The 24,344-nt window shown below is 41.1% G+C and overlaps 1 protein-coding gene across 1 annotated transcript in view; it reads right to left on the bottom strand.

The window, feature by feature from the left end:
* LOC142859771 (uncharacterized) overlaps positions 1 to 24,344 on the bottom strand; it is a 60,576-nt gene that overhangs the window by 6,034 nt on the left and 30,198 nt on the right. The window contains 4 exon segments of the mRNA XM_075990164.1: positions 2,298 to 2,588; positions 4,671 to 4,762; positions 10,486 to 10,576; positions 12,422 to 12,651. Of these exon segments, the coding sequence (XP_075846279.1) occupies positions 2,298 to 2,588; positions 4,671 to 4,762; positions 10,486 to 10,576; positions 12,422 to 12,651 (704 nt within the window).

The raw sequence follows: 24,344 nt of genomic DNA, 5'->3' as shown, positions 1-24,344 counted from the left end.
AACCATCTGTAATGAGGTCTGGTGCCCTCTTCTGGCCTGCCGGCATACACACAGACAGAACATTGTATACATAATAAATAAATAAATATTAAAAAAAAACAAGAAACAACACACATTCAAGGTCTGGACACGATTATCTATCTTCTATGTTGCACAGGATCATAGCGGACATGTCTAAGGAGGAAAATTTAGGATGAGGAAATGTGCTTTGAAATGTTGTGCCTACATTTTATGCTAAAATATTGACACTGAATCATCCTGTTCTTGGGCCTACCATGATTCCATTGTAACATGCTCAGTTCATATGTTTAGACTCTAGGTCCAATGCCACACTATTAAAGAGCAAACTGGTACATATGGAAGGCAAAATTTATGGCTAACTCAATAGTGAAAGAGTTTGTTTTTTTTCCCCAGTAAAAATGAATACAACAACACTGTATACTGTAAAGTTTAACTTGAACATACAAAATCAAGTAGGAGATAGAATTAATTTTATGAAAATATTGGGCCACTACTAAGCAGATAGAAAAATCAGCATCAACCACATTTGATATAATCAAAAATTTTATAAAAACAATGGAAGTTGACTTAGACAAATAACAATTTCAGATGTTTTGAAGATTTCACATGCAAATAGTTACAAAAAATTAATGAAAGTCCAAAAACACATCAAATAATGTTTAAGTTACACATCAGCATGGAAACATAGGATGTTAGCCACGGGGACCATGAGACATGTGATTCAAACCAGTTAGAAAACCTGTTTTGTTTCTTCCCTGTCTTTTCTTTGTATCTGATTACTCCTGAATGATTAGCACATAAATAACATCGTTTCCCTAAAGTTATATATAAGCCTCCCTGCTGGAGGCATAGTAAATTCAGGCCTATCCTATTTTGTAGAAACACCTGCACTAGGGAGTCAGTCAGATGACAGATGGCCTTTTCCAGTTTGAATATGTCTCCATCTATCAGCCTCCCTAGTTCCTTATAGTTTTGGTTTTCCTTTATAGAGCTGCAGTTCTAAAGTCTGTCAACCGAGCTAGCCCCTCCCTGAGTAAGGCTGGGATGAGAACTGCTCAGAGGCTCTTGGGTATGTCCCTCTGGGAAAGATAATGTTCTCAACCTCCACCTCTTCCTGAGAAGTAATAGACCTGGGGCAGTAAGTTCACAAGGATTCACAGGTCTGTGGTAGAAGCCAGGTTGATGCATGGTTTCAACCCTGTCATACATGCAAACCAGCACCCATGAGAAGGAACCACAAAGTTAAGCCTATGTCCTGCATCTGAACTAGAAACTGGACTGCTCGAATTACAAAATCTCTCATATGGTGAGTTGTTGAGGCTATAATATTCTGAGTGAAAACAGGTACCTTTGCCTTTGAGTTCTTGCATTAAAGAGGGAGACCATTTGGTCCATGGGCATTGTTGGGATTTCAGCTCATCCACAATGAGTTTTCTGATATCAGAAGGCTGGTTTCCCTGGGAAGAAAGGGTGGCTATGTCTACATAGGATGAGGACCAGGCTTAATGCAAAGCCAGCAGTCAGCAATAGCATTAGAGTTAGTTCCACTTAGGAACTTGAAGGTACTGTCAAGAACTTCAAACTCTAGTTTTCTTTAGGATGTGTCTTAACAGGTAGATTGGCATAGTGGGAGATGACCAGTCCTCTCTTGGGTGAGGGCACCCAAGATGGATTATTGGGCTGATAACCTTATTGGTGCCCACTTACAATTTTGGTTGCTTGGGCTGAAACCATTGAACAGTAAACTCTCGGTGTCAGAGTCCAGTCCTAAAACATACACCCAAAGGCCCCATGTTTTCCCTCCCGTCTTTGGTCAACGATAACAGTAAAGATACTTTTTCCTGAAACTAACGATGTGTAATTGTAGCCAATAGTCTTTATCTTTGGGTTTAACCAAGGGTAAAATGTCTCACAAGTATTAATTGTCACACTGGCTAATATCTCACATTCCCTTCCCCCACAGTGCTATCCGCCCTCCACCTCACAAAGGGGTGTTCTATCTGAGGGGCAAGGTAAACTACCATACCTCTTTTTAATTTTTTCACAATAGACCAAGCGTTGCAACCCTGTGGTGTGTGCAGAATCTTATACTAGGTCACAGAGATTTATAGTTAGAGAAAGAGTCAGGTGTGGTGGCAATGGCTAAAATCTTTGCATCAGATATTTGGATGAGTCTCCACTCATAGTAGGTGGGCATATAAGCCCCTAAGTGGCAGACATCAGGAGGAAAAAGACAAGCATTATTATGGGTCTTTTCCCTGCCTTGTTAATTGTACCTTGGTAGGTCCCAGTGGCCTTAGCACCCATTCCTTAGGCACATGTTTAGATTTTGACAGCTTTAGATGATTCTGCTGAATCCAGTGAGGCTTGTCAGCTACTTTAACAGCAGTCGGTGTGGCCAAGATCACTTCGAACAGTCCAGTACACCTTCCTCCTAGCTGCTGGGCCATATATTTCTCGACCCAAACCCAATCAACAGGTTGTATCTCTGGCTCATCTGGTGGGTGTCTCTCCTGATACAGTAGCTGGTCCTCTTTGACAGTCTCAAAGATGTTGGGCAGGACTGCCTGCAAGAATTTAAGAAGTTCTGGATCAGTGATTCTTTCTAGGTATTCCAATATCTAGCTTTGTAATAATTCAGGGAGGCCTTCCAAACATAATCTCAAAGGGAGTACATGAGGGATACATCGAGCACTTAAAAGGGCAAAATGGGAGGCTGGAGAGATGGCTCAGTGGTTAAGAGCATTGCCTGCTCTTCCAAAGGTCCTGAGTTCGATTCCCAGCACCCATATGGTGGCCCACAACCATCTGTAATAAGGTCTGGTGCCCTCTTCTGGCCTGCAGGCATACACACAGATAGACTATTGTATACATAACAAATAAATAAATAAATATTTTTTTTAAAGAAAAAAAAGGGCAAAATGGGAGAAGACTTACCCAGATATCACCTGTCTCCACAATCAATTTGGGAAGAATATCTTTTAAGCTTTCATTAATTCTCTATACCTCTCCTGATCTTTGAGGTTGATAAGTTTCCAACAGACTTAAGTTCGACCTCAGTATGTTGGCATTACATAATTCATCCTGTCCCAGAACATATTTGTGAGCATCAACCTGGATCCAACCTACCTCCTCTGAAATAAAAAGGACCTACAAGGGCTGCTGGCAATATTCCCAGGTGGGTTTGTAGGTAGTAAAGATTGTACTTATAAGAGAGGTGAGGCCCTTGGGGTCCTCAGAGAAAGAAGGGTTCTGTTGTTTTCAATTACAAAGGTAGGTGGTAGAAAAGGGAACATTAACCATAAAAGGTTGTGGGCTTTGAGGTGCTTCCACTTTAGTACCCCATGGCTATGCAGTTGGTGGTGCCTCTTACAAGGGAAAGAGTAAGGGAACCCCAAGGTTAGCAACAGAAACTTAGAGGAAAGGTGAGATGGAGGAGCACCAGGCAACAAAAGTTCATGGTTCTCTTGAGGAAGGGTGGTCAGGGCCCTGGATCTATAGGGAGAATAGAATATGAGATTTGGCACATTCTCAGCCATAAAAGGGGAGTTTCTAATAGATCCACCTAGGTTAGAAAATAAATCTGATCAGGATGACTCTTTAAGCAAGAGGCACTGAGTTTATAATCCAGACTCAAATCAAAGGATCCATGTGGAGATCAATTTACACTAAAACTAGGTCATTTCACTTCACAGAGCATGACCCTTTTAGGCAAATTAATACACTCAAATGAAAATCAGCCTGAAGATTACTAGAAAACTAAAGACAGAACTAAAGTTAAGACCCACTTCTTTCACTCCTGGGCACATACCTAGAAAGTACCCCACCCCACTATAGAGATATTTATACTCTGTGGTTAATGCTGCTGTGTTTACATTAGCAAAGAATTATAATCAACCTAACTGTCTATTCCCAATGAATGCACAATGAAAATGATATACATATAAAATGGAATACTATTCAGCTGAAGAGAAAAATGTAAGAAATTTGCAGGAAAATGGATGAAATCAAAATGTATAATTGTAAGAGAGATCATACAGTACCAGAAAGAGAATACTGTATTTTCCTCATAGGGAGAATCTACCATTACTATATGTTTATGGAAACAACATACATATGGGCACATCAGAATATGAAGAAAAGAGAACAAGAAAGGTTATAAATATTGGGTTGGTCTGGTGCCCTCTTCTGGCCTGCAGGCATACACACAGACAGAATAGTGTATACATAATAAATAAATAAATAAATAAATAAATAAATAAATAAATAAATATTGGGTTGGAGGTAGAACTAAATGCAGGTAATAAACACCAGTTATGGCAAAGGATGTAAAGCTAAGTGCTTTTCTAGTTCTGTCTCACTTTTTTTGGTCTGTTTTTTGATGGCAGATAAGTATATCAAAATGTATTGAATATTGAAACTATAATATCCCATGTGAGGCTCCAGAGCTTCTGTTCCCAATAACTACTTTAACTATGTAAAAAGACATTGAGTTACACAGTCAGATTATTTTCAGCATGTGATTTTTGTTTGTATGCAACATTTTTATAATGTTAAAAAATAATTAGAAGCAGAAAATTAAAGGCTTCCAATGTGTAAAACTATAACATATCTACAAAAAAAGGGGGGGGCAGGGCATGAGCACTGACCTGGGAGAGATTAACTGCAGAATCAGCCATTTCTTTCAGTTCATCTTCTGTGAGTTTCTCTTTCAGGAACAATGAGTAGATGGCTTGTTGACCTTTCATATTAAGGGGTCAAAAAGAAAGTGCAAAAATTAATACTGAAAGCTGTTAAAGAAACATGTCAAATCACTTGAAAAGACACAAGCAAAAGAATGAGACCAAGTGTTCAGACAATGATCCCAAATCCACGAGTGCATGGAATGACATTTAAAGCTTGAAGAGAAAAATCACTGTCAATCATATTGTTACTCAAACAAAAAAAAATCTATCTTAAAATTAATGGAGCATGTGTGTATTTGAAGACAATCATGAATTAACATAGCTCATTTCACTAAAGCAGCACTGCAGATAATAAATTAGAGGCAAAATATACACAGGAGAGTCCAATGAATTATCAATGAGAACACTGGAAATAACTGTCATGTGAAGAATAGATAAATACAGGAGAACTAGAAAGTAATCATCCATGGGCAAGACAGCACATCACTAATTCTCAGACAAAAGAAAGAAAACTATTCCCAATATAATCCAACCAACAACAACATTAAAAAATTCCCTTAAAACAAACAGACAAAATAAATCTAGCAACTCTGAAAATCAATAAGGAGAATCCTGAAAAAGTTAAAGAAATCTAGCACATGACCTGGCTGTACCACTCCTTGGCATATGCTCAAAGGACTTGACATGCTACTCCACAGATATTTGCTCACCCATTTTCATTGCTGCTCTATTCACAGTAGCTACAAAAGGGAGACAACCTAAATGGATAATGGAAACGTGATACACATAACCTTTGGAACATTGTTCAGGGATAAAGAAAATTGAAAGCATGAGCTTTGCAGGTAAATGGATAGACCTAGAAAAGATCATATATTTTTTCTTTTTTTTAAATTTATTTATTTATTAAAGATTTCTGCCTCCTCTCCGCCACCGCCTCCCATTTCCCTCCCCCTCCCCTGACCAAGTCCCCCTCCCCCATCAGAGCAAGGAATTCATGACAGCAAGGGGTGCACCCACACACTGAGACAATGGGGATGTTCTATAGGGAACTCACCAAGGCCAGTTGGCCTGGGTCTGAAAAAGCATGGGATAAAACCGGACTTGCTGAACATAGAAAAGATCATATTGAAAGGAGTAACCCAGACGAAGATAGACATTGTATGATCTCTCTCTTAGGCAGTTCCTAGCTCCAAATCTTCAAATGTGAGTACACAACCTGGAATAACTGCAGAAACAAGAAAAATAAAAACAGTCCAGTGTGGGCTGTGTGGGAGTAATAAAAAAGGGAATAACATGGAAAAAAATAGTCTAAAGGGGGGAATGGAGAAACAGGGGTGAGGGATTTAATTATGGAGAAGAGACATAAACACAGAAGGAGGGTAAAATGACAATAAAAATGTCTAATTTACAAAATTTACAAAAAGATACTATTATCCATCCAAAAAAATATGTGCATACAGATACATTTATAGTTAAATAAAAAAATCCATCTGGGCTTATGGTACTCATCACAAGAGCCATAGACTTTCTACCAAAACCATCCACACCCAAACCATAAGAAGCCTGCTCGGGAATTGTTTTTCACAGCTGTCCAAGACACTCCCAAAACGTAGGCTATTGCTGTTGCCCATATTGGCTTCCTAGAGGCAGAAGATAAGTTCTATTGTTGAAGAAGCCATGCACTTCAGACACAGATCCCAGAGTACTAGAGATGGTTATGACCTTAAAACCTTCCTGGGGATTAGCTTTCATGATACCAGAAAGCAACATGCAAGCTTCCAAAGTAAGGAGCCAATCAAGAGTCCTCTCCACCTATGACACCTAGGAACCACAACAATGATCTGTACTGCATGATAGTACTAAGGATGCAAGAGTGGCACACGTACCTTGGTGGTAACCAACACCTTCTAATTGGATTTAAGACCCTCTCAACAGGAGGGAAATCATGCCTGGTATTAGAAACCTAGCCCAGTTTACCTAGGGAGAGTGAAGACAAAGATCTTACAGCAGAACCTACAACTGGTGTGGGAAGTTCTTCTGTATATGTGTTGCTTTCATTGGTTAATGAATGAAGAAGCTATTTCCGCTAGTGGCTTAGCAGAGTAGAGGTAGGCAGGGAAAGCTAAAATGAATGCTGGGAGAAAGAATGCAGAGTCAGGGAGAAGCCATGTAGCCGCCACTGGAAACAGATGAGCTGAAACCTTGCCAGTAAGACACAGCCACATAGCAATACAGATTAGTAAGTATAGGTTAAATTAAGATATAAGAGCTAGCCAGTAAGAAGCTAGAGCTAATAGGCCAATCAGTTATTTAATTAATACAGTTTCTATGTGGTTATTTCAAGTCTGGGCAGGTGAGAATGAACAATCGGCCTCCTATATCAAACTGGCACCCAATGTGGCCAAATAGATCCACTTAAAACCTGAGAGAGCTTGAAAAGGAATTCTAGGCAAAAAAGAACAGAATTTAGCACAGTTTCTTGGTAGCCACAATTTTTTTTTCTTCTAGATGGGCTCGCAGTGAGCAGGGGTGCCGAGGCTGCTTTAAGGAAGGTGCAGGAAAAACTGTGTGACTTCTTTTAAAAAAGGGAAGTTTCCTGGTTTGCCAGCAGAAACAGCTCTGAATCTTTTGGGAGGTCCAGCTATGGAGCATTTAAATGGGGTTTGTGAGCAGAGTGCTACAACTTGCTTAATGGCAACATATACCTGCTGTGTGCCTCAAAATTGGGCAATGTTCATGGCTCTCAGAGGCAGCGAACATTTCTCTGCCATGTTGGACTCAGCACAGCAAGCAGGCAGGGCTGTGTTGGCCCTAGCCACATCCACTTGGTATTAAAAATAAAAAGGCGCCTTTGGTCAGAAAATAAATACAGATAAACAATAAAGACAGATTCAGATAAAAAGGACTTTAAATGGGTCACAGTGTTAGATAAATGTATGTAGGATTGGGAGAGAAAAGAAAAAGAGTAAAGAGACAGTAAATGTAATATAAAAGAGTACAAACAGTCATAGATTAAAGAAGTAAAGATAATAAAATAAATATTAAACAATATTGTTAAGGGTTCAGATAAGAAGACAAGATTTTACTGATATCTGTTGCTTTTATTGGTTAATGAATACAGAAGCTGTTTTGACAAGTGCCTTAGCAGAATAGAGGTAGGCGGGGAAAACTAACCTGAAGGCTGGGAGAAAGAAGGCAGAGTCAGGGAGAACCCATGTAGCAGCTGCCGGGAACAGACAACCTGGTACCTTGCCCGTAAGCTACAGCCATGTGGCAATACATAGATTAATAAGAATGGGTTAAATTAAGATATAAGAGCTAGCCAATAAGACACTAGAGCTAATAGGTCAAGCAGTGATTTAATTAATACAGTTTCTATGTGGTTATTTTGAGTCTAGGCAGCCGGGAACAAACAAATGTCCTCCTACAACATACAATCACTACTTTACTAAATCAGCATAATCCATAACTGCATTCTAAAAATCATCCTTATCACCACAGATAAATGTTGTCCTCAACTCTCACCATAGAAAGATCTTTTTGGAACACATGGGGATTATTTCAGAAAACCTGCTCAGTCCCTACAAACACATAAGCAACACAACACTTGCTCCTCAGGTTCAGGGATCACTGAGAAGGAGGGGCAGGAAAATTGTAAGACCCAGAGGAATGGGATGTTTGCTGTGAGATTGTGTCTCCTAGAAATGTCAGAGAATCTACATGCATGAAATCTTACAAACATGGCTGCCTAAACATAAGCAGATCAAGGACAACACCAAGAGACATGCTAACATGGAAAGAGAAAGCTCACTAGGCCTCAACCCTAGTCAAACACGAAGGAATTCTGAGAGATGGAGAAATAGTCTTCTGCAGAGAAGAGTGGTTATCCAACACCAAATGTTTATCCCTGAAAACATACATAGTAGGCTGTATTTTTATGTTTAAAAATACATACAAACATTATAACAATGAAAGAAAAAGTTATTAAAATTTTTAAATGCCTGTGTAAAGTCAAAATTTTGGATTATCTAGATAGTAAAAATTTATATTTTTAATATTGTTACTCACATAATTACACTTAGTAGGGGGTTAGAGAGATGACTCAATGGTTATGAGTACCTGCTGTTCTTCCAGAGTCCGAGGTTCCATTCCCAAACCCTACACAGTGACTCCCATCTATCCATAACTACAGTTCTAGGATGAACACGACGTACAGTCATAAATGCAAGCAAAACACTTGCAAACATAAAATATATGAATCTAAATTTTTAAAAATGAATACTAAGTCATGATTAATAAAAATAAAAACTCCTTAAATGAACTAACCAAGCAGATAGATAAAAGGCCTCCACAATGAAAACTCTGATTCACTGAAAGAACTGAAGAAGATGGAAACTAGAGCATGAAAAGATGACACAGATGGAAGCCAACATAAAATTATGAAATCTGCAGTATTTCTGGAAGTCCCTGTATGAAGAGGCTATGGGAAGAACAGAGATGGCAAGCCCTCCACTATTCTGTAAAAAGTGACAGGGTGCTGTCGCTCTGTGTTGCTTCTCATCCCTGCCCCAGAGGCACTGGCAGTCTCTGCTCCTAGGACCAAAGAAGGTGCAGACGATGGTCAGTATTGATGAATGCCACACACCAACCAGGAGTTGCACTGCCAACCTGGGCAACTTTGCAAAGGTCACCTTTGATGCCATCTCTAATACCTACAGCAACCTGACCCCTGACCTCTGGAGACTGTTTATCAAGTTTCCTTATCAAGAATTCACTGACCATCTTGTGATAACCCACAGCAGAGTCTGTTCAGAAGCCTGCTCTAGCTGTGACCACCACATAAAGATTTTTTATACGAGAAAAATAGTGAATTAAGTCTGTAATACACACACGTATGCAAATATAAAATAAGCAGTATTAGCAAATGATAATATGGTTTACTGGATAGAAAGTTCTTTGATCAACATGAGTGCATATCACAAAAATATGCAGACATCAACAGCAGACAAAAACCAGGAGAATACATACAACATTTGAAAACTGGCACATTGCCTCACATTCTTTTCAAACACAAGGAGACAACCTAGACGGTCTGTCTTCTCTAAGACTCCAAGCAATTCCCATTATAATGCTATTTGCATATTTTACAGATAGTAATTCTGAAAATACAGACCTGGAAAATACTATGAGGAACAAACTTAGAGGTGATCTTTCAGTATATTACAATTACAGCAATGGAAACCACATGAAGTTGTCATGACAACAGACAGTGGCAGATATCCATGGGAAGAGAGCACAGATGGAGTTTAACAGTCTGTAAATATACTTCCTGATTCTTATCAAAATTCTGTTGGCATCATTTTCATGAACAAACACTAACACTAAAAGGTAAAGAATGTGCTAGAATACCAAAAGTTTCAAGACTCTGAAAAAAAGGAATAAATCTAGAAGTCATAATTTTGATCATTTTGTAATACATTACAATCACAGACATGAAAACCAATTAGTATCGGTATGATGACATGATCAGTGATGTGAATGGAGTAAGGACAGCATCACTCACATGATCGTCAAATACAATTTTATTTGCCTGCGTGTTAATTCTTCCTTAGATCTTCTTCTCATACCTACAACAGGATAATCCTATAAGGAGATTTTTCTCAGTAGAAGCCTCCAGAATTGTTTTTAGTGAAAGAGAATGTGGCAAAATTGATTTCACATCCCACTTCCACATTCACTTGAATACCCTGCCATCCCTTCACCAATCCCTCCACCATACCTGTATCTTTAACTACTGCCTCCTCCTGCTCCATCTTCCAGGGTTCTTTGTTCTTCTCCACAGGTGAGCAGGTCTGAGTGATCAGTGCGCCCTGCAAGTGACAAAGAGATTGTTCAGGAAGCAACTAGATTTCTAACACAGTACTGTGCTCAGCAGATAAACACAGGATTTTAAGAGTGATTCCCAAATTGTCCTGAAGTGTCAGAATACTAAGAATATTTAGAAAGCACTTTCCGTTAGCATCACTTGAATCTCAATTCCAACCACAGCTCAATTCAAACCAAATCTCAGGGGTAGAAACAAAGCTGAATTATTGGAATGAGAATATTATACACTAGGAAGGCTCTGAATTTTTCATAGACCCAATGATGGAAGCCTCACACTTCCCCAGGGACACACAGGAAAAAGAGAACATTTCATGAAGATTTTCATTGTTCCTCTGAGGAGTTCACTTTACTCTGTGAGACTCACTCACACAAAGCTCATACACTTGCACAGTAATTTGCCAAGAAATGCTGAAAAGGAACAAAGGAGACTACAGGCAAACTGTTCTCACCCACAGAAAGCACACTTGCAATTCTGCAGCAGCCAGTGACAGCACAAAGCCCTTAGGGCAGGGTCCAGGCCTGGCCCCTCCTCCTGGGAGAAGCCCACAGTCTCACCACTGGCTGTCAACAGACCACAACTAAAAAGACAATGGTTTGAATGGTTGTGTTGATGCACACCTCTAGAGACAGAGGTGGGAGGAGCTCTGTTAGTTCCAGTCCAGTCTGGTCTACCAGGTGAGTTTTGGCCAGAGAGCAACACTATGAGTCTGGGTCTCAAACAAACACAATAACCAAAAAATAACAATTTGGTCATACTGCATGCACAGAGTACTTTTCTTAAATCACGGAGACAAAACACTATTACGAAAAATTTTCTGATATATATGAATGACTGTAATTCAAAGGATGTATTCTAATATTATCCCATACTATGTTTCTTCCTTCTTCCCTCCTTCCTTCCTTCCCTTTTGGTTTTTTTTCAAGACAGAGTTTCTTTGTGTAGCCCTTGCTGTCCTGAAACTTGCTCTGTAGACCAGGCTAGCATTGAACTCAGAGACCTACTTGCCTCTGCCTCCCTAGTGCTGAGATTAAAGGTATGTGCCACCACCACCTGGCCTATAATGTCTTTTCTAACTGAAAATAGTGTGACTTGATACCCTCAAACAGCATACTGTGCTTTCCAGACTCTAGGTGCAACATTCAGAACTCAGCCAAGACGACACTTTATATATATAGTGAGACAAGGTCTTACAATACAGCTATGGAAGACCTGGAACTCACTATGTACATGAGGCTGGCCTCAAACTTACTCAGCTTTGCCTGCCTCTGCCTCCAGATTTCTGGTATTCAAGGCCTGTGCCACCAGGTCTGGCAAAGACACTTTTCAGAATGCTGTATTTGCATTACATAGTGCATATGACTCTGATGGAAAATTAATGGTGGATAAAATGTTTACTTTTTAAATGTTAATGTTTGCGGATTAATATGAATCAATCAAAAAAATCTGCAAGCATTCCTTTCATGACTAATATCTAAAAGATCTCTTGGAATGCCATGTCCCCAAGTCTCCAAGATATAACAGGGCAGTTAACATGCATTAATATAAATATCGAGAGCTTTGTCCTTTACACCATAGGGAATGGAACAGTGTTTGCAAATATCAACAGATAAATTCAAATATTCTACTACACCATGTTTATAAGAATATTTCGGCAGCCAGAAGATCTTTGAAAAAAAAATCAGGATTAGTACAGTTCATATGATCTAAAATTTATCGACAAGGGAAGACATCACCGCTGAACAATCCCTACTTCCTTATGAACAGCAGATAAACTTCTCTGACCCCTGGTCCCTTCCCTCCTGGGTCCCAGCCCCGCAGCTCCTCTGACCTGGAAGGCTCCAGGGCCGCCGGGCAGCGGTTTCCGCAGCTGCACTGCTGACTGCTGACTTTCCCCGGCCGCCCGGCTTGGCGACCGCAGCTCAGGAGAGTTTTTCCGGGCCTGCGACACCCCACCGCGTCCTCTGCACCATGCGATTCCCACGGTGCAGGTGCAGGACCCCGACAGGGAATTAATACTTAGAACTTCAGTTTTTGACTCCTCTGCACAAACAACCGGGCCTCAGTTTCGCAATCTCCCAGCTTCCGTTTTGTCACTCCCTAATCCCGCCCAGTCACTCACTTCCTCTACATGTCACCAATTGCCAACAACCTCCTCCAACAGCTGTTTCCGGTTGAGTGTCCAGACCCTTTTGAACCTTCCCTCTGTCTCAGGCTGTCTTCCACACAGCTCCAGCTGTCAGGCTGCCCTGGACCCGCTCTGCACAGCCTCCCCTCATGCTTGCTGCCAGCCTAGAGCAGAACTGGATCTAGGAGGACGCTGCACCCCCGTTTCTGACCATCTTATCCTGAGTTTTGATCACTTCGGATTAAAACTGTTCAGTCTATCGCCTCATTTTGCGATTCTAGTGTCCTGGCCTATAAACGCATACAGAAAAATACAAACACCACCCAAATCCTGACCCTACCTTCCATAGCCCAAACACAAACTAAGATAAAATATTGCTGCCCCAAATCATCATTTCCATAGACCAACGTCGATGAAATTAAAAAAAAAAACAGAAGACACACACCTAGGTATCATCCCCTGCTAGGCACACCCTCTCCTACAGACAAATCCCACACATATAACTAGGTGTCAAGACCAGCTGGGTATTCCCTGCCTGCCTTACATAGAAAGTGTCATACACACTTTAATTCTCTGCTTGGTACCTACCCGTTTCTGAATACAGTGAAAGCCCAGCATATACATACAAGTCTACATATCAGTTCCTAGGACATAACCTTCCGCTACAACTAAGACCCTCATAGAGCACACAACTAGGTGTTACTATCACCTAAAACCATAACCCCCATATTCACACAAACAAGTGTGGGATTCTGCTATTTATCTCTTCTCTTACAGCCAAAGCTCCACATGCACATACATGGTTAGGTTTCAGATCCTGCAGGGTACCCCTCCCTTACTGCCAAAACCTACTATCACATGGTAGGCATGGTGTCAGGCCCTACTGTGCATCCCCTTGTCTACAAATAAAGCTTATCACACACACGTATGCTTCAAATCCTTCTAGGTACAAACTTCCCTACAGCACAGTCTTCATATACAGTCATATTCCCCCCCCTCTCTCTCTCACACACACACACACACACACACATAGATGTTAAGGTTTGTTTCAGGTCCTGCTAGGTACAAATATCCCTATAGTACAACGCCCCCCCCCCAGACACGCACACATACACATGTACACATGCATACATAGTAAGGTATCAGGTTGTGCAAGATACCACTCCCCTATAGCAGTACACTAGGTAAGCACACCTATACACACACAAACACAACCACATTCATAGAGCAATAGGTGTCAGGTCATATTAGGTGTGCACTCCCTTATAGCTGAAAACCCAGAGTCGGGCTTAGGCATCCTTTCCCTTAAAAACAGACCAAACGCATAGGACTAGGTATCAGGTAATGATAGGTACCTTCTCCCCTAATCCAAAGATGCAATACACAATCCTGGGTAGTTCATCAGTACTGTTAGGCACATCCCCCAGTGATTGATATATATATATATATATATATATATATATATATATATATATATACACATATATATGTATATATATATATATCATCAGCTCTGTACACACACACACACATCTAGGCCCTACAGCTTAACATGCATGACTATGTCTGGCTTTTCATGTTAATTCCTCCCTGCAGGCAAAACTCCTGAAATGGGGCTAGTTGTGTGAATTGCTAGGCAGGAACTCACCCCTAACTCCTACCCTACCCCCCATCAGTTATATGTCAATTTCTACTAGGTATCTTTCTCTATAAGCAAAGCCCCACACAGGAATCTAGATACAGATCTTTCTAAGTGCCCCTCTCCTGTAGCCAAAGCCTAATGCACAAGCATGGCTGTTTCTGGATCTACCACATATTTCCTCCCACTCATCCAACGCCGTACAAACACATACAGAGTTAGGCTTCAGGTCCTGTTAGGTGCCCCATCCCTACAGTGAGAGCCCTACTTACACATTCAGATCAAGGTATTCAGTCATTCTAGGTAGCTCCTTCCTTATCTGTTCCTCCATGTTTTATACTCATATCCAAAGATTGGGAGTTAAGAAGAGAAGATGTAAAGAACTTGCAGCATTTGCCTTTATGGATCTGGGCTCACTTACCCAATATCATCTTTTCCTAATCCATCCATTTACCATCCATTAGGAAGATGGTTCACTAACAAAGAGGGTTAATATGCTAAACATCTGAACCTAGGCTTGTGACTTTGCAGTTCGTGACCAGTCTCAGGACCCATTTTCTTGATTAATGATGTGGGAGATCCCAGCCCATGTGGGTAACTCCACCTCTTCTAGTTGTTCCTGAATCCTATAGTAAACTGAGCAAATCAAAAAGAGCAAGCTAATAGCCAGATTTGCTCCATGTTTTCTATCTCAGCTCCTGCTTGAGTTCCTTCCCCAGCTTCTCAAAATGACAGACTTTGACTGGGACATTTAAACCAAATAAACTTTTCCTCACATCGATTTTCTTCATGATGTCTATCAGCAGCAGAAAACATACCAGGACAATATCCCAAGACTGTCCTCAATCTTACACTCTTCCTGCCTCCACCTCCTTCGTGTGGGGATAAAAGTATGTCCTATGACACTAAATAGATAAATAGAAACTTTAAGATGAGGTAAATGTAATGTAGAAAATAAGTCAATGTTTATGCATATAGAATTCCAGGGTCAGGATATTATTAGTGATGTAGTTCTGAGAAAGTATCTTCAAAAAGATGGACTTGTATGATTTTGGAGAATACAGGTAGAAAACAAGAAACGTGGCACTTGAAGAATACAGGCCTGGGGGAGAAATTTGACTATTTTTATGAAGATTTATTTATTTATTATGTATACAGTGTTCTGCCTGCATGTATTGCCTGCAGACCAGAAGAGGGCACCAGATCTCATTACAGATGAGTGTGACCCATGCGTGGCTGCTGGGAATTGAACTCAGGACCTATGGAAAAGCAGTTTGTGCTCTTAACCTCTGAGCCGTCTCTTTAGCCCTTGACTTTATTTTTAATGTATTCAGAAGCAAAGTTTTCTCTTTGCCAACAAGGCTAGGTATCATATTCTGCAAAGTGTCCCCACACTCAAATTGAAATCCACCCCCACATCACTAGGCAGTAAGTACGTCCTGCTATGAATCGTGCCTTTTACAGCTAATGTCAAACACACAGGGCTAGGTGTCAGGTGCTGTTAGGTCAAGCCTCCCATAAAGAAAATACTCCTCTCACATAGTGAGGTAGCCTGTCCTCCAAGAGATCAATGGCCCTACTACTAAAGCCCCATGCACAAAGCTAGGTATTAGCTATTTCTAAATATACCTTTACCTACAGTCACAAAAGCAACACACAGTTCAACTATTATGCATATAACACATGTCAGGTTCTGATTTATCTCTTCCCCTACAAATACTTATACATGCATGGTTAGGTGACAAGTTCTGATAGGCATCCCCTTAGCTACAGCAATGCCACAGACACCCAGAGGTAGGTATCAGGTCCTTGTAGGTACCTCTTCCCCTACATCCAAAGGTCCAATACCCATACACAAACTAGTTTACTAGCACTGGTATGTACCCCTCCCCTATAGGCAAATGCCAGGTATACAGTCATACATTTACAAAGACACTCAGGCACACATGCTTATATGAACCCATGCACACATACTCATGAACTCTCAGCTGGCTGTCAGATCCTCAAGCTCTATTTCACACAACCATCTATTTTCTGCCCCTGTAGACGTCCATCCCCTAAGTCAAACACACATACACACACACACACACACACACACACAGAGAGAGAGAGAGAGAGAGAGAGAGAGAGAGAGAGAGAGAGAGAGAGAGACAGACAGACAGACAGACAGATAGACAGACAGAGATAGTTCTATGTCAGGTTTTCTTGTCTCAGTCCATTACAGCTAAGACTACTCAGGGCTAGGTGTCAGGTCCTGTTAGGTACCTCTTCCCCTAGATTCAAAAGTCCAATACACTTATACATCTAGTTTACCAGTATGCACCCCCTTCCCTATAATTGAATGCCAGGTACACAGTCACACACTCAGAAACACACTCATGTATGCATGCTCCCATAAACCCATACACATACTCAATGTACTCTCAGCTAGTTACCACGTCCTGGAAGGCAGCCCCCATACAATGAAAGCCTCACACCCACTTCTGGGTGTCTAGATTTGTAAGGTGGAGATATCCCCAATACAACAAAAATGCCACATACACCTGTAAGTATTAGGTCCTGTGAGGTATCCCACATATAGCCAAAGCCTATTTACATACAGCCAACTAAGTACCTCTCCTGCTAGGAATTCTTTCCTTTATCTCTCTCTTCCCCTCTCCCTCCCCCTCCCCCTCTCTCCTTCCTCTTTCCCTCCCTCCCTCCTTCACGCACAAACACACACACAAGTATTTATGAGCATACATCTAAGCCAATATCCTGCTAGGTATACCCTCCCCTAGAACCAAGGACTCTCAGATAAATGCTGGGTGACTGAGTGGTCCTCAAGAAATTTCCTCTACTACAGGCAAAGTTCGCCTTGCACATAACTGGTTAGTTTATCCTTCTGCACTCATACACACACACACACACACACACACACACACACACACACACACATTTATGTACATATGAACATCTAAGTCCATGTCCTGATGGGTATACCCTTGCCTAGAGCCAGAGACTCCCAAATACATACAATGTAACTGGTCTTTTAAGGTATTGCCTTCATTACAGACAAAGCTCTCCACTACATGTAGCTATTCAGTACTGTTATATAATCCCTCATCCACAAGTACACACACACACATACACACTAGTGCACCTAGGTGGCAGGCCCTGTTAGAATTCTAACAGCCTTAGAGCCAAAGTCTTCTAAACAGGACTAGGTGTCACCTTCTGTTAGGGCCACCCTCCCCTACAGCTAATATCCTCCGACACAGCTAGGTATCATGTCCTCCTAGAGATCCACTGCCATGCAGATAAAGTCCTGTGCCCAGAGACAGGTGTCTTCAATGGACCAGCTCATCTGGGGGTACTGGGACCAATGGGACAGGGTCTCTGGAATAGGTGGGTAAAGAGTCGGAGACTAACAGACACAAAACTCAAAGGAATTGCATATGAATGCGTCTTTGCCAGACATGAGACTCATCCTTTATACAGAAAAAAGTGCTTAACAGCATGTATTATTTTTTCATGTGATACAGATTATTCTTAGAATCATTTTATCAGATACATGAGAATAGAATTTCATCAGACAGATGTCCCCAGTGTGAGTTTGCGCGGTTGGTCATGCTAGACATGGCTTGGCATTAGTTTCGATATAAATATTTATCTAGGCTATGAGTTCATGGCATTGAGTTCATGGCATTCTGAGCTAAGGGCAAGCAGTTGTGGTTAATAGTCACACAGTCTGCAGTCTTTTTTTATATTTCTGCAATTTATGCAGAAGAACTTCTTTCTTTCTCCATATTTCTAACTCTTTTTCAAACCTTCGCCCAAACCAATCTCAAGACATTACAGGCATTTTTCTCTCTCTTCTATCCTTACCCTATCTTTGCTGAATCTGTCTTAATTGCTTAATTAAGTTTGCCTTTTGTTCTTTATTTATTAACCACCAGATTAAACCTGGAATCCTTTTTGCCTTGAATGTTAACCCATCTTCCTCTATTAACATCATATACTCCTATATATGGCAATGGCTCATCAGTACACTCTGGAAACTCAAGCATACTATCTTCCCTTCCAGAAGAAACCAGACTGTATTCCTTAGAACATAAGCAGGTAATGCCAAAAGTGCAAGGGCTCCAACGCAGGAAGCACAGCACACACACATCATTTCTGTGGGCACTCTTCCTTGAAGTTTGTGCCACAGCCTTCATGAGATCATGCAGACACCATAGAAGGTGGCTTGACGGGTATCATATCCTACTAGGAAAACCCCTTGCCTACAGGCAAATACCCCAGACACAGCTCCCCATATTCATATAAGGCAAGTGATAGGTTCTGGCATTTATCTCTACCCTCTCAATCAAAGTTCCATATACACAAATACATTTAGGTTTATGATCCGCTATGTACCTCATCTCCCACAATAAAATGCCAGGTTCACACAATCAAACATACAAACACACAAATACACATATGCAAGCAATCATGGAAGAAGGCCTGTAGGAGCCCTCACCAGACAGTGAGGTCCCAGTAGTTTTTCCCTAGCTTTATGGATGGATCTTTGGACTTAGGGGAAGTATACCTAATAGAAACTAGCACCTACTTCTGGGTGTGTCTTTGCTTTAGAAGAGGGGATTCCTGGCAGGATCTGACAAATAGCCATGTTTATGTATATGGCTTGACTGTAAGGGTAGGACTATATTGCTACCCCTGACACCTTACCCCTGTGTGGAGAGCTAGGGCTGTAAAAGAATAAGAAGTTTATCAGAACCTGACACCTGTGTGTGTGAAAGGCGATGTTTTAGTTATGTTGAAGTGATGCCTAGTAGTTCTTGAAACCCACCCTACAAACATATATGGCTTACTACCAGGTCTTTCTGGAACGACCCTCCCTTACAACAAAAGCTATGTGCATAGAATCTTCTAGGTATATCACCCCTATAGTCAGAGGACCCCATATATATTCCAGAGTATCATGTCTTCCTCTGTATCACCTTCCCTAGAGTAAAACTTAAAATACACATTCATGGCTAGGTGTCACATCATACTAGGAACCCCATCCCCTACAGCCAATACCACACATTCACACAAGAATGGTGTTGGGTCATGCTAACTGTCTGCTGCCTTACAATCAAAGCTCTGTCTCTGTCTCTCTCTGTTTCTCTGTCTCTGTCTCTCTCTCTCTCTCTCTCTCTCTCACACACACACACACACACACACACACACACACACACACACACACACACTCATTCCATGACCAAAGGACAAGTGGCATGGCACAAATGACTATGGGATCTACTAAACCTACTCCACCAGAAACAGATGGAATCCATACATGAGGGCTCTATGGGTGTGAAAGATAAGCAGAGCATGGAGATTGAAGAAAGGTAAAATGTTTTCACAGTAACTTATACCAAAGTATAGGTGGGTGAGAGGCCTTGTGACTTCATTTGCTGCACTAACACACCTTTGACTTAGTTGCAACAGGAAAGATCTAGAAGTCTCACGGAACACCTCTGTAAGTTGCTCAAGGTCAAGGATCTGAGGAGCTTTGTTCATTCATCTTGCTCCAGTGGTCCTGAGATAATCAGTGAAGGCTGCTGTGATGCTGTGTGACCTGTGGGCTGTTGCTCTCAATTTCTAACAGGTCAAGAAATATGGCCAAGAGAGGCGGAGCGGCGGCGCCCAGACGCACAGCGGCAGAGCGGCGGCGCCCAGACGCACAGCGGCGGAGCGGCGGCGCCCAGACGCACAGCGGCGGAGCGGCGGCGCCCAGACGCAGCGGAGCGACACCGTACTCAGGAAGAGGCTTTGAGAGACCAGCGCGGCAGCAGACGCAAGCAGCAGGGTCAGGCGGGCAATAAGGAGAGCAGATCGCCCTACTACAATCAAATCAAAGAGGTAGGCCTTTGTTTGGCCAGGTCACTGGCAAACGGGGAGCCTGGTCCTGTCCGGAAGACCCTTCGGAGGGGTGAGAGGGTTCTTGGCCTGTGGCAGGAACCAGGAAACAGAGCGAGGGCATTTTGTAAGCGGAGCCCTGGGCCAGCAGGGAAACCTGATCCGGTTTTTAAAAGACCCATTAGATAGGATTAATAGGAGGAGATGGGCAGACACCAAGGCAAGAACTCACCCAATAATCTGAAAAACAACATGAAAACACCAGAACCCAAGGATCTTACAACAGAAGTATTTGAACAATCTAACACAGAAGAAGTGGAAAAAATTGACTTTATGAACGCAATAGAGTCCCTTAAACAACATGTAAAAAATGCCCTTATAGAAATGGATGAGAAGTATAACAAAAAGTTTGAAGAAATGAGTAAATATGTACATGATACCCTGGGAAACCAAGATAAAACGATCAAACAGGTAATGGAAACAGTTCAAGAATTGAAAACTGAAATGAAGGCAAGGAAGAAAATACAAACTGAGGACCAGCCGGATATGGAAAATCTAGGTCAACGAGCAGAGTCTACAGAAACAAGCATAATCAATAGAATACAAGAGATAGAAGAAAGAATCTCAGATGCTGAGGACACCATAGAGAAAATAAACGAACAGATCAAAGAAAACAGCAAAACCAACAAATTCTCAACACAAAACATTCAGGAAATATGGGACACAATAAAAAAACCAAACTTAAGAATAATAGGTATTGATGAAGGAGAAGAGTCACAGCTCAAAGGCCCAGAAAATATATTCAACAAAATTATGGAAGAAAACTTTCCCAGCTTAAAGAAAGATATTCATTTAAATATTCAAGAAGCATACAGAACACCAAACAGACTGGATCAAAGAAAAACATCTCCTCGCCATATAATAATCAAAACACAAAATATACAGGTTAAAGAAAGAATATTAAGAGCTGCAAAGGAAAAAGGGCAAGTAACTTATAAAGGTAAACCGATCAGACTTACACCTGACTTCTCTATGGAAACTATGAAAGCCAGAAGGTCCTGGATAGATGTTCTGCAGAAGCTAAGAGACCATGGATGCAAGCCCAGACTACTATACCCAGCCAAGCTTTCGTTCACTATAAATGGAGAAATCAAGACATTCCAGGATAAGAATAAATTTAAACAATACGTAGCCACAAATCCAGCCCTACAGAAAGTAATAGAAGGAAAATCACAACGCAAGGAATTCAACACTGCCAACACTGCCTACAATAACCCAGGCATCTAGTGACCCTTCACCAGCACATCTCAAAGAAGGGAGATACACAATCTCTACGACCAAAAGCAATAAGAATAACCGGAGTAAACAACCACTGGTCATTAATATCACTTAATATTAATGGGCTCATTTCACCTATAAAAAGGCACAGGCTAAAAGATTGGATACGAAAACAGGATCCAACATTCTGCTGTTTGCAAGAAACACATCTCAACCACAAAGACAGGCACCTACTCAGAGTAAAGGGTTGGGAAAAGGTGTATCAAGCAAATGGTCCTAAGAAAAAAGCAGGTGTGGCCATATTAATTTCTAACAAAACTGACTTCAAACTAAAATCAATCAGAAGAGACCGAGATGGTCACTTTATACTCATAACAGGAACAATTCATCAGGATGACGTCTCAATTCTGAATATCTACGCCCCCAATATAAAAGCACCTACTTATGTAAAAGAAATATTACTAGAACTCAAAGCAGACATCAAACCACACACACTAGTAGTAGGAGACTTCAACACACCTCTCTCTACAAGGGACAGGTCAATCAGACAGAAACCTAATAGAGAATTAAGAGAATTATTGGAGGTAATGAAGCAAATGGACTTAACAGACATATATAGAACATTCCACCCAAATAGGAAAGAATATACCTTCTTCTCTGCAGCTCATGGAACCTTCTCAAAAATTGACCACATACTTGGAAACAAAGGAAACCTCCACAGTTACAAAAAAATATCAGTGTCCACCTGTGTCCTATCTGATCACCACGGATTAAAGTTAGAAGGCAACAACAATGCTACCCACAGAAAGCCGACAAACTCATGGAAACTGAACTGTCAACTACTGAACCACACCTGGGTCAAGGAAGAAATTAAGAAAGAAATTAAAGTCTTCCTTGAATTTAATAAAAATAAAGAGACAACGTACTCAAACCTATGGGACACAATGAAAGCAGTGATAAGAGGAAAGTTCATAGCACTAAGTGCCCACTTAAAGAAAACGGAAAATGCATACATTGGGGACTTAACAACACACCTGAAAGCTCTAGAAAAAAAAGAAGCAGACGCGCCCAGGAGAAGTAGAAGATTGGAAATAATAAAACTGAGGGCTGAAATCAACAAAATAGAAACACAGAAAACAGTCCAAAGAATCAATGAAACAAAAAGCTGGTTCTTGGAGAAAGTCAACAAGATCGACAAACCCCTATCCAAACTAATTAAACGACAGAGAGAGAACACACAAATAAATAAGATCAGAAATGAAAAGGGGGACATAACCACAGACACAGAGGAAATTCGGAGAATCATTAGATCTTACTACAAAAGCCTGTATGCCACAAAACTGGAAAATGTAAAAGAAATGGACACTTTTTTAGATAAATACCATATACCAAAGTTAAACCAGGACCAGGTGAACAATCTAAACAGACCTGTTAGTCGCGAAGAATTAGAAGAGGTTATCAAAACAAGGAACTCAGGACCGCGAGGGGTGCACCCACACACTGAGACAATGGGGATGTTCTATCGGGAACTCACCAAGGCCAGCTGGCCTGGGTCTGAAAAAGCATGGGATAAATCCGGACTGGCTGAATATAGAGGACAATGAGGAATACTGAGAACTCAAGAACAATCGCAGAGGGTTTTTGATCCTACTGCACGTACTGGCTTTGGGGGAGCCTAGGCAGTTTGGATGCTCACCTTAGGAGACCTGGATAGAGGTGGGCAGTCCTTGGGCTTCCCACAGGTCAGGGAACCCTGATTGCTCTTCGAGCAGATTAGGGAGGGTGACTTGATCGGGGGAGGGGGAGGGAAATGGGAGGCGGTTGCGGGGAGGAGGCAGAAATCCTTAATAAATAAATAAATAAATAAATAAATAAAAAAAAAAAACCTCCCTACCAAAAAAAGCCCAGGACCAGATGGTTTCAATGCAGAATTCTACCAGAACTTCCAAGAAGACCTAATACCTATACTCCTTAAGGTATTCCACAGTATAGAAACAGAAGGGACATTACCAAACTCCTTCTATGAAGCTACAGTTACTTTGATACCAAAACCACACAAAGACTCAACCAGGAAGGAGAATTACAGGCCAATCTCACTCATGAACATCGACGCAAAAATCCTCAACAAAATACTGGCAAACCGAATCCAAGAACACATTAGAAAAATTATCCATTATGATCAAGTAGGCTTCATCCCAGAGATGCAGGGCTGGTTCAACATACGAAAATCTATCAATGTAATCCACCATATAAATAAACTGAAAGAAAAAAATCATATGATCATTTCATTAGATGCTGAAAAAGCATTCGACAAAGTTCAACACCCCTTCATGATAAAGGTCTTGGAGAGAATAGGGATACAAGGATCCTACCTAAATATAATAAAAGCTATTTACAGCAAGCCAACAGCTAACATTAAATTGAACGGAGAAAAACTCAAAGCCATCCCACTAAAATCAGGAACACGACAAGGATGTCCACTCTCTCCATACCTCTTCAATATAGTGCTTGAAGTTCTAGCAATAGCAATAAGACAACATAAGGAGATCAAGGGGATTTGTATTGGAAAGGAAGAAGTTAAGCTTTCGTTATTTGCAGATGATATGATAGTATACATAAATGACCCCAAAAATTCTACCAAAGAACTCCTACAGCTGATAAACACCTTTAGTAATGTGGCAGGATACAAGATCAACTCCAAAAAATCAGTAGCCTTCCTTTACACTAAGGATAAGGAAACAGAGAGGGAAATCAGAGAAGCATCACCTTTCACGATTGCCACAAATAGCATAAAATATCTAGGGGTAACCCTGACCAAGGAAG

The sequence above is a fragment of the Microtus pennsylvanicus genome, chromosome 1 (assembly GCF_037038515.1).
Source record: "Microtus pennsylvanicus isolate mMicPen1 chromosome 1, mMicPen1.hap1, whole genome shotgun sequence".
Lineage (NCBI taxonomy): Eukaryota > Metazoa > Chordata > Mammalia > Rodentia > Cricetidae > Microtus > Microtus pennsylvanicus.
The sequence above is the reverse complement of the archived record's forward strand: the minus strand, read 5'-3'. Positions and strand labels throughout refer to the sequence as shown.